This window comes from Helobdella robusta (assembly GCF_000326865.2).
Source record: "Helobdella robusta unplaced genomic scaffold HELROscaffold_2, whole genome shotgun sequence".
NCBI lineage: Eukaryota > Metazoa > Annelida > Clitellata > Rhynchobdellida > Glossiphoniidae > Helobdella > Helobdella robusta.
The window spans coordinates 8,887,412-8,898,986 of NW_008704083.1; the positions used below are offsets into that span (position 1 = coordinate 8,887,412).

The window sequence follows — 11,575 nt, forward strand, 5'->3', positions numbered from 1 at the left end:
ATTTGGGTGGTCCCCAAAATGAAAGTTTTAAATTTTTTGTCTTACCCCCTAATTTTGTTACCACCCATTAGGTAATACTTGGTGTAAAATCTTAGGTCAATTGGTCAATATTTAGAGGTCGCCCAAGAGCTCTGAAGTTTTACCTTATGGGCCTAATAATTAATCCAAATTGTTAATACAACGTCTTTGTTTTTTATTAACAGATCTTTGTCTGAAAAAGTAAACAACATGGCTGAGTCAACAAGGAAGAAGCAGGATATTTATCTTCTAGGCCAGCTTCTAAAAACTGCCATTTTGGGTAACAAGTTACCAGCGAAAAGTGAAGTGATGCGTCGCTTTCTGTACATTCATTTGTCAGAAAAAATGACAGTTCGTGATAGTGAGACTTTTGTTATAAAGAGAGGTACTTCCAATATGGCAACGGGCCAGAATTCCTACAACTCAAGAATACAACGCCATTAAGAAGCTGGATGATATGTTTAAACTGTGGCAAGGATTAAAAAAACATTCTAAGAGAAACTCAGATGCTCAAAGACGTCAAGAACAAGCATTCGTTCATTCACGAAAAGATATGTTTGATATAGCACATGCTAATGCTATTGAACTGATTCAGATACAAGAAGACAGAGAATTTTTGCTGGCCCAAAGGGAACCGGGACGGCGTGGTTATATGAGTGGTGTAGATAAAAATCTGGCGCTGAAAGAGGCACGCTCGTATGAAAGGAAAAGAAGACAGGAGAATTTCAAATTAAAGTCAGCCCAGGCGCAGGAAGAGATCACTGCCGGTGATTGTTCAGCTGAAATAGAGCACAGTTCCAGTGATTCATCGTCAGAATGTGAATCAGAAGAAGACAGCATTGCCAAACGTGTGCAGGTAAAACGAAGTAGGAAAAGCTTCGATGTCCCGTCCACATTGTGCAGTTAGCAGGGGAACTGCTGCAGCACTTGATCGAACAAAGACTTCTGATAGAAAGGCGACGTACATCATCAGTGGAGTTGCCAAACACCTTGGCTTAAATGCTGGAAACCTTGCCATCAATAGATCCTCAATTCGATGAGCAAGGCATAAGCATCGTCAAGAACTTGCGTTGGAAATTCGAAGGAATTTTTCTCCAGGCATCTGTGTGTATCTTAGATCGTGATTCACGGCTCCAGATCTTCTTAGTGCCGCTAGACATGATCTCCAGCTAGTAAAGAAAATCCAACAATTCAGAGATGTAGACCGTGAAGTTTCTGTTGCCGCTGCAAACGCACTTTCTAGACATCTATGGTATGTTAGCGAGGAACTTGTTGGAGCTGCGTTTTTCGATGATCAGATTTCTCACGAGGAGAAAGTGTTGATGGTTGATGCTCTGTCAGTGGAATCAAAAACAACCAACGACTTCACCAAAAGAGTGCAGATGAATGTTAATGACATATCTGATGAAATGTCTGTCAAAGACTTTGTGTCTTCGAACACCATGCAATTCTTTGCAATCCTCGGACTGCCTGACTCATTTCTAAACAAGAGACCCTCCGAGTGGAGAGAAGATGAACAGTACAAGAAAGCTTTTGAAGTTGTAAGCGGTATAAAGCCAGTCAATGATTTTGCAGAGAGAGGAGTTGCTTTGATGCAGGATTTTAACAGAGCAATAGAATCGTCTGAAGAACAAAAGCAGTATCTTCTGCAAGTTGTTGAGTACCATCGTACCCAAAGAAAGAGACATTAGTGGGAGGAAATACATCTCCTTAACAACTAAATGGTTTAACAGTGACACTGGGTACTGGACATAATAATTTTATCAGGTAGTTTGTATCAGTTTTTTCATGTTTTGCAACAAAACGCTAATACGTATAATTAGGTGGTAGCACAGGACACTTTGACTCGCTTGGGCGACCTCTAAATTTTGTCTATGGTCAATAAAATTTTATCATATTACTTGTTACATATGAGAGAAACAAATAAAAGGGTAAGACCTAAAAAATTACGCGTTTTATTTTTTCCAATGTAATTGGGGATCACCCTAATATATATATATATATATATATTTATATGATAAAAAGTGAGAAACCGTTAACATTATTGGTAGAAAATGGTCTTTATTTGATGAATAGCCACACAGATTAAAAAAGTTTCAACCAAAATTTTCATAATAGAATTGTTCCTTTCCCCTTAACTTAAAGTGGGGCAATGGCAATTACCCTTCCCCCTTTTGTATATGCCCCAGTATAAGACAATAAATTTAGTGAAATATGGCGAATGTTGATAATAATTACTGTTGATGATGTAAATATTATTATTACTTTTATTATCGTTACAAGTATTATTGTTATCAACTATCAGCCATCAATTCGTTTACATTTTTATTTTTTATTATTTACTGTTTTAAATTGTTTTTATTATTGTTATCATTTTGAAATCACAATTTTTAATTTCCTCGATTGACTGGCTGTGAGTGAATATCGCCATTGGTCACTGTCATCGCGGCCCAAACATTTTTATTTTTCATCCCTTTTCACTCATTTATGTCATCATCATCTCAAAATATTTATCACAACCATACGTTCGTCGTCATCATCTTCATCTTCTTTTTCGTTTCTACCACCACCATCATCCTCACCATCTTCTTCCTCTTCTTTACTGTATATTCATATATGGCCAGCTGAAGGAACCGCCACTTAGTAGCATGTCCCTGATGAGTGTTTCAATTGGAGTCTTGCCGACGAGTCTGACGAAGAAGAGCTGCTCTATGACCTGTGCAGAAACCGTCCTTAGAGATGGCAGTCTTAGAAGAAGTTTGCCGAAACGCGTGGGTTGGTTCGGGTAGGTCGTTCGCACGTATTCCTCAAGGGCACACTGCGATTTTTCTTGGATGCTTTCGATATGGGCCACATCTGAGATGCCACAGGCGTCTGTTGGAAAGGGGAGTGTGGATGTTTTTTTTACGTTTTTTGGTGAATGATTTGGTTTTGTTTTTTGGTAGATGTTGATGTTCGCGTTGTTTTTTGTTTTGGTGATAAATGTTGTTGTGGTTTGGTTGTGGGTGTTGTTTAAGGTGAGTTTTTGTTGTTGTTGTTGTTTTTACGTATCAGTTCTGTCGTCGCTGACGTGTTGTTGTGTGCATGTGGCCCTGATGTTGTGTTCATGTTATAGATGAAGTTTTGTGATTTTGCTTTGGCATTAATTTATTTGTTTGTATTTGTTATAATTATATTAAAATGATTAAAAATATCACTTTTATCATCTCTTCATTTTTGTTTTCATCAACTTGTAGTCAGTATCTGTATTTCCATCATCATCCTCTCATTATCATCATAATTATTTCTATCCTCATCTTCGTCATCATCATCGTCGTCGTCATCATCGTCGTCATCATCATCGTCGTCATCATCACCATCACATAGAGGTCATTGATGATTCTTAAAATGTTAGCGAATGGAGCGAAAAGATTAGAATAATCCTTCTTCACGAAAAGATGACGATGGTGATGATGATGATGATGACGACGGCAATGATGATGATGAAATGATGACGTCGGTGATGGCGATGACGCTGATGATGATGAAAATTAAGAAAATATCCTTAAAAACAACAAATGATAATGAACATGAATAAAAATCAGGTGACGTATACACGGAACAAAAATACATCCTTACAGGTTTACTCTAAACTTAAACACACATACACACACACAACACATGTGCACAAGACACACATACGCACGCGACAAATAAACATAGGCACGCACACACAGACACACACACACATACAGACAGACACACACACACACACACCAATCAGCCAATGGAATTAGTCATGCATGCTTCGGGCAAACCGCGCATTGCAACCCTCCGTTTCATTCATCCTTTCACTCATTCATTCTCTCACTTACTCTTTCTCTCTCTCTCTCTTTCTCACTTTTTTTGTTCTCTCTCTTATTTAATTCTCAAATTGTATCAATGCAGTTTCTTTAGCACAGACGAAGTTCTTTCTAGCGACCATGTTTTTCACTTCACCACAGCCCACAATTTCTCATCAAAATTATCCTAATTTTCGAAATTTCGTTCACCTTTTGTATATTTCGCCATTTATTTTTTTAGAGAATGTAGCAATGAATCTAAGCAACATGTTTTTATTTCCGGTCCAAAGATTATTAATTTTTTAAAATAGTGAAAAATTAATCTAATAAATTAGGATACAGTTAAATTGTTGCTGCAAACTTGTTTTTGGAATTTTTTTTAAATTGCCGTTGTTAATAGAACGAAGTTGATCGTTGCATCACATTCCTCACCAATGTAATCATAATTATTATCTCCATCGCCAACTTCATCAACCTTTTCCTTTTTCTTCTGCCTCCCTTATTTATCTTCATCATCATCTTCATCATCATCTTCGTCATCATATTCTTCATCATCTTCTTCTCTTCATCATCATCTTCTTCCTTTCATCCCGAGTGCATGCGTTATTAAATTGTCTTGCAGTAATTTGTCTCTTTTTTTTCAAGTCTTTCACGCACAACATGCACATACACACGTACATAGCACGTATACATATACATACTTACATACATACTTACACACCGGCACACGCATCTATAAGGAATCATATACATACATACATACATGAACTTAAGAATGCACACACACACACACACACACTTACACATCTATATAAACATAAACACGTACATATACGCATAACCATTTTTCTCATAGATATAGATGCACATATAACACAAACACACACGTACAAGGTATTAAAATATTAATACACATAAAATGCATAGAATATGCCAAAATGATCGCTAAAACGCATTTGAACATTTTTTTAAAAATACGCATAGAAACAACTGCAAATAAACAAATACACCCAAAAACATACCACTACATACAAATTCGTTCAAAGCATTAGCGAGAAATTTCATTTTCTGTCAAATCTTTTCGAATTTTTGCCACTATGCTTAAATAAAAATTTGATTCTAGCTCCTGGGAAATTTCTACGTTTCGTCAAATTTTTCGGATTGTTAAAAATCGGGTGTAGTGAAGAGCTAAAATGATACCTCACGTGAAATCAACATTCATTAGAACTAAAATGTGAATTCAACATTTATCAACAGAGAAACATTCCCATGAATATTTAATACAGAATACATACATACATAAAAATACAAGCGTTTACACATAAATACATACAAATACAAACACACACACGGATACAGTATGAAATAAATACAAAAAGGCGAAAAAAGCAAAAGTTAATTCTAATTACTCAAAAATATCATAAATGTTTAGATAAAAATACAAAAAGAAAAACGTATAGCCATGAATAAAAACAAATGCGAGTATGCACACAGATACAAAATCTCGACCATTTATTTATTAACGCACGCACACACGCACACACACGCACGCACACGCAGCCAACACCATCTGCAATGTAGAGAAAGAATAGATGGATTGGTATAAACACGGCCGGTCTGAGCTATTACTTTTCAGTAATAAATTATGTTAATGAGGTGTCAATTACAAAGTCATCAATATTCATTTATTCATATCTTCATTATTTATTACCTTTCGCCTCTATAGTTTTTGGCTAGTTTTGGCGTGCATGCATGTTCTATTTATGCATGGAAAAGCTTATTTTGGTTGTATTTTGCATGCGTGTCATTAGGCAATAAGTGCAATGTTTTTGAGGGTTTTTGGAATCTTATATTAATATAAATGTTTGATGTTATATGTTTTTTATGTGTCCATGCATGTAGTAAAGGTCTGTCTATTAGAAAATTTGTTTATTCATGCATTACATTCATCTAATGTTTATGCAACAATCAATCCTACTTCGAAATTATCAACCAACCAATCGCACAAATCAACCAGCAATCTCGGTCAACCAATCAAAAACTTTCCCCATCCACCTCAACCAACCAGAGCTGAAAATAACGATAGCTTTCAGGCAGCTGTACTCTGCCGAATCAACGTGGAGGACTTTCAACTTTTCAACTTGTTCTTGAAATATTCGAATATTCTCCATGAAGGCCACCACCCGATCTGCCGCCATGGGGCTGGCGTGTAGCCCGGCAGCGGCGAGAAGTGGCGCCACGTGAAGGGGCATGCTGCATTGGGCTGCGTTCAGGACGAAGAGCTCACTCCACCCGAGTCTCAGGAGAGCAACCTGGTGGGAATTTGTGCGTCGTTGGTGAGTTCTGGTTGTGGTGGGAGTTTTTTTTTAATAAATGATGACAGGAAATTGATGTTGTAGTTGTGGTTAAACGACGCTGGTATATTTTATTACAAATTACATACATATACGTTACATACAAATAGTTGTATATGACGCTCAATCCAAAAAAATCATAGTTATAAGTACGAAGTCCTATGTGAAAATTGCATGATAGTTCATGCACTTGCAGAAATAGAAGTTTAAGAAAGAAGAGAACTGAAGAAAGTGCACCGCACAAACATTAGCTAACGTGAGATAAGTAAATGGAGAATAATATATTCATAAAACCAAAAAAATAATTGGTCAAACTGATTTATTGATAATTTTTAAATGAAACAAATTTAACAGAGGCTAAAAGTTAATAATAATCACGTGAAATGATATTGAAAAGAGTTAAATGGACACAACTGAGGCATAATCTCACCTGGTCTGTCACTTGCAAATCAGGGAAGAATGGAATATTTTTCGCCCACTCCACAGCGCTGAACAGCAGTCTAGCCGCCAGTTCGCAAATATTTTCAATCCCCATCATATTCATCTGCGTGCAGTGACTGCCGTACCTACTCGTGCCTGGGTAGGGCTCAGCCCTGAGCAGCATAGAAACAAACCCCGATAAATAACCAGTGTGATGTGGGTGACCATTCATCGGGTGCATGCCACCGCCGTTTGGGGGACCATGTCCAAATGGTACAAGTTGCCCTGAGTAACCGGGGTGCTGGTTTGGAGGGATGCGACCTCTTTGTACGGCTGTTTGTTTTGTGAAGGGTGATATTAATTCGTGATCGTTTTAAAAAGAATAACTAACTTATTAACATTTTCGTTGACGTGTGTCTATTTATTTGTGAATGCATGTATTGTGTGTTTAGATGTTGGAACGCTGAATTCTTGTTATAGTTGTAAGTACGTTGATCATTAAAAAAATCATCATTGGCCATCATTATCATTTTATTTTGTTCCCCATCTCTTTATAACCCTCCCCATCTTTCTACCATCACCCACACACATCTTCCTCATCCTTCCTATCATCACCCACACCCATCTTCCTCACCTTCCCCACCAAAAAACAACAAACCTTCTCGTCTCATGCCGACCTTTAAACACTTCTTGAACCTACAATATTGGCACTGGTTCCTGTGGTGTTGGTCGATGGGGCAGTTCCGACTCCCCCTGCACGTGTACGTAAGGTTTCGTCTGACGGACCTTTTAAAAAAACTTTTGCAACCCTCGCATGTGAACTGACCGTAGTGCTTGCCGCTGCTTTTGTCGCCACAAACGACGCATTCAACGTTTGTTTGTTGTTGTTGCTGTTGCTGCTGCTGCTGCTGTTGTTGTTTTAGGTCGTTTTTGTTAGTGTTTGTGGACGTTGTTGTTGTTGTGGAAGATGTTGTCGAGTTATTTGAAAGGTGCTGAGTGTTGTTGCTGTTTGTGTTTGTTGGAGTATTGCTAGAGGTCAGTGTTGAATGTTGTTGTTGTTGCTGTTGATGATGTTGATGTCGTTGTTGTAGTTGTTGATGTTGCTGCTGAGTGAGTTGTTGTTGCTGTTGTTGAGATGACTGAAGATGAGGATGATGGTGGTGGTGTGTGGGCGTCTGGAGGAGGGGGTTCATGTTTTGGTGATCTTTGAGTTCGATGCCCCCCCAGGCCGAAGTCATGCCAGGAATGTGCCCCATCACTTGCATGGTCATTTCAATGTTTGCCCACTTGCTAGCTGCTGCACTGGCTGGTCGGCAGGCTGGTTGGATCAAAATGTGAATAAATAGCTGGCCGAATATGATGCGGCTCAGTTTATTTGAACTTGTTAAACTGTTGTCGGTTTTATTTCGTTGTTGCTCATTTATCCAAATCTGTCGTTGATTTCTCAGAAAACTTGTGGAAAAATGATGGTTTCACCGTTGAATGTTTTGTTTGCAACTGCTGTCGCTTATTGTTGATGTTGATACTACTACCTTGAGCTCAATGTTGATTTTCAAAAGTTGCTAGTGTTGTCGATTTTGAAAAATGTTTTCTTTATTGTTGTTATTTGTTCTGATGATTTTGTGACTGAAATCAATAATTTTTTTGAGAATGTTGTTTTGTCATTGAAGTCCTTTTTGTCGTTGGTTAGTGTAAATTGTTGTTGTATTGCTATAATCTAGTGGCTTTTTGTTTGCTTCAAATTATTATCGAAGATTCTGCCAGAAAAAAACGTTATTTTAATAATAAATGAACTCTCAAAACACGTTTAAACTTTTAATATAAAAAAAATTGAAAAAAATGACAAATTCAAACAGCAAAAATAAGAAATTACACTTAAAAACAGAATATAAGCAAACAATTAACTCAATAAAAGATTGCTAAATACATATAAAGCAGTGGAAAGAATTGCTTATAAATTGCTTCAGAAGTTTAGTGCAAATATTCACACAAAAACAAAAAAATTTTAACTCACACACAAAATAACAACAAATTCACACTAACATACAATGCACGCTCAAACACACACATACACACGCACGCACATATACAGAACATACACAACTAGTATAAGCCAGCTTTTCAATAGCAATTTGCATAGATAGCACATATATTAGAGCAACATCACCATCACGTTATCATCACATCACAAACATCACTCACTGCTACTATCAACATCATTGTCATCATCTCATCATCATCTTCATCATCATAGCTTTCAGAATCATTACCATCACAACTGTTATCTTATTTATTACGAACACCTTAATTTACTTATAAATCTCGTAATTTTTTCCAATTTATCTATATCACTCCTGACAACTTATTCATTTTTACACAACAGTCATAATCATTCATCATTATCATCAACAGAATCATCATCATCATTCTCGCCGTCATCATCACCATCATTTACACAACTAAGAGAACCGTGCATAAATTATGTTAATGTAGCCGTCTTCCAAACCATTTTCAACTGATGTTGTTCATGTGATGACGATGATGACAACGTCTTTCATCATCATCATCATCACCACTCATCATCATCGTCATCAGTATTATTATTTTGGGGATTACCTGGTGATAATAGTTCTGATAAAAATAATGATGGTGCTGATTATGTTGCTGTTGATGAGTGGAATGCTTTAAATTGATGATGAATTGAGTTGACAAAAAGTAAAATAAAGAAAACGTGTAGCATGAATACAAAAAATACTACCAACACAAAATGATCCACACATACACCCACGCATACACACGCGCACACACACACGCACACACACATACATGCACACACATACACACGCACGCACAGTGTAGCACGCAGAGTGTAGCACGCACATTCGATACCGCAGTAGCGAGCGTGGTGAATCCATAGTCAGACTAGTATTGAATAACCTGCGGGTCAAACGTATGTGTGTACGTGATTGTATGTATGGTTGTCTGTCTGTCTGTATGTATGTTTGTATTTTTGTTTGTTTGCATGTATGTATTTGTATGTATGAATGCGTTTTTTTGAATGTATATGTCAGTATTCATGTGTTTTTATGCACAATAATAGAATGGGCTCGAACTTGGATAAGCATTTGTTTGAATGTTTTCAAGTGTAGTACAATAATTTTTTTTACATACATACAAAAAACATACAAATTAAATATTGTGTGTTTTTTGTCTGTTTGTTTGTATGTTTATTTGTATGTTCATGTTAGATAGTTTTTGGTTTGTGTCTGCCCAATAAATTTATTTTGAAAATGTTTACGCCTCATGTTGTTATGTTTGTATGTTTGTTCATGTTCACAAGTTTTGCATGTCTGTTTGTTTGTTTGTTTGTATGTTCTTCTATCTATTAACGATCTAACATACTAAAAACTCTTTCGTAGATGAAAATTTCTTTTACAAATACTTCTAAATAAATCATAACGTGACGAAACAATCCCACCTATTCATCCCATTTCGGATATCCTGAAATAGCAAAACTGCCTTCAAAATACTCGCATACACACAAACTTAAATGATGCAGACGCAAATACAAACAAATAGATACATGCACACAAGAAATAAATGCAAGCAAAATCATAAAGAAACACACACACAGACACACACACACATAATATATATATATATATATATATATAAATTATGTGTATATCTGATAATATTTAACCGTACTATTGACAAATAAAAAAGAAAATTTATATACATTGCAAATGATTTATTTGTTTAAAAAACAAAAAACAAAACAAACAGTTCTGTTATATTTATCAAACAAGAGTTGTCAAAATAAAACCATGTTTTGTATATGTGTCTGTATGTGTATGTGTGCATGTGTGTGTGTATGTATGTTTGTATGTGTGTGTGTATGTATCTACGTGTGTGTAAATGTTTGTATGTGTTATATCAAAACAAGGCATTGTTTTGTATATTGAAAGATAAAAAAATAATTTATGTCCAATCGGAATCCAAAATAATATTATTGGTAAAAGTAGTAATATTACTAATTAACTATATTTTAATTATATTTTAATTTATTATATTTAATTACTAATTAAATATAATTTATTTGCTAACATCAGTACAACTGAACACTCACAAGTGAATTGAAATGATAATGCTCATCATTCATTAAACAGACGCGCACACACACACACACACACACACACACACACACACACATTTTTCTTCAAGCGTAATAGCCTAGCTTCCTTTATATATCAATGTGTGTTTGTGTGCGTATGTATAAGTGTGTGTTTCTACCTGCTTCTGTATTTGTATGTGTGAATATCCTAATTAGTGTGCGTGTGTGTGTGTGTGTGTGTATGTGTTTGTGTGTATTAAAGTAAATATTGTAAATATCTGAATATCCTGTTTTTTTAATACATTGGCATCATTACAAGACAAGATAGTAGATGGAGGTATCATAATATTAACTAATTGATGGTGTTCGATAGTATCTACAATTGATAAAATTAGATAGTATTAGATACTACTAATGCCAACTAATTTTGTTTTCAGTTGATTTTGGTTTTGCCATCGAAGCCATAACTATCTAGCCGTGGTTCATTAGTCAGCAATCGCCACAACAAAAAATTTCAAAAAAACATCTTGAAGAGAATTTATGAGAAGCAATTATACATAGCAAGAATTTACCATATTCATATTGACGTTATTATCATCAGCATTAAGGATGTCATTGTCGTCGTAATCATCTTCCTCTTCATCATCATCTCTTCATCAACTTCGTCATCATCATCATCGCATCTCACTCATTGCCTTTGCGGAGTTCAAATGATCGTTGCAATTTTTATATATTACGCCGTCAATGTGACCATCATCATCATTACCACTATCATCATCACCATCGTCGAGGTGATCATCATCATCATTATTATCACTATCATCACCCTTATCGTTGTCGTCATCATC

At 35.9% G+C, this 11,575-nt stretch overlaps 2 protein-coding genes across 2 annotated transcripts; one reads left to right on the plus strand and one right to left on the minus strand.

Moving 5' to 3' along the window:
- Positions 1 to 228: 228 nt before the first annotated feature.
- Positions 229 to 1,709, plus strand: HELRODRAFT_160824 (hypothetical protein; the record flags this gene model as incomplete). The annotated part of the gene is made up of 3 exons (XM_009017755.1): positions 229 to 319; positions 402 to 920; positions 1,156 to 1,709. 3 exons carry the CDS (start codon positions 229 to 231, stop codon positions 1,707 to 1,709), a joined length of 1,164 nt encoding a protein of 387 aa, XP_009016003.1.
- A 328-nt stretch (positions 1,710 to 2,037) lies between these two features.
- On the minus strand, positions 2,038 to 7,806 carry HELRODRAFT_106233 (hypothetical protein; the record flags this gene model as incomplete). Its single annotated transcript, XM_009017756.1, has 4 exons — positions 2,038 to 2,892; positions 5,905 to 6,151; positions 6,624 to 6,946; positions 7,272 to 7,806. The coding sequence occupies 4 exons, from the start codon at positions 7,804 to 7,806 to the stop codon at positions 2,618 to 2,620; spliced, it is 1,380 nt and encodes a 459-aa protein (XP_009016004.1). The 3' UTR covers positions 2,038 to 2,617.
- Between the last annotated feature and the right edge of the window lie 3,769 nt (positions 7,807 to 11,575).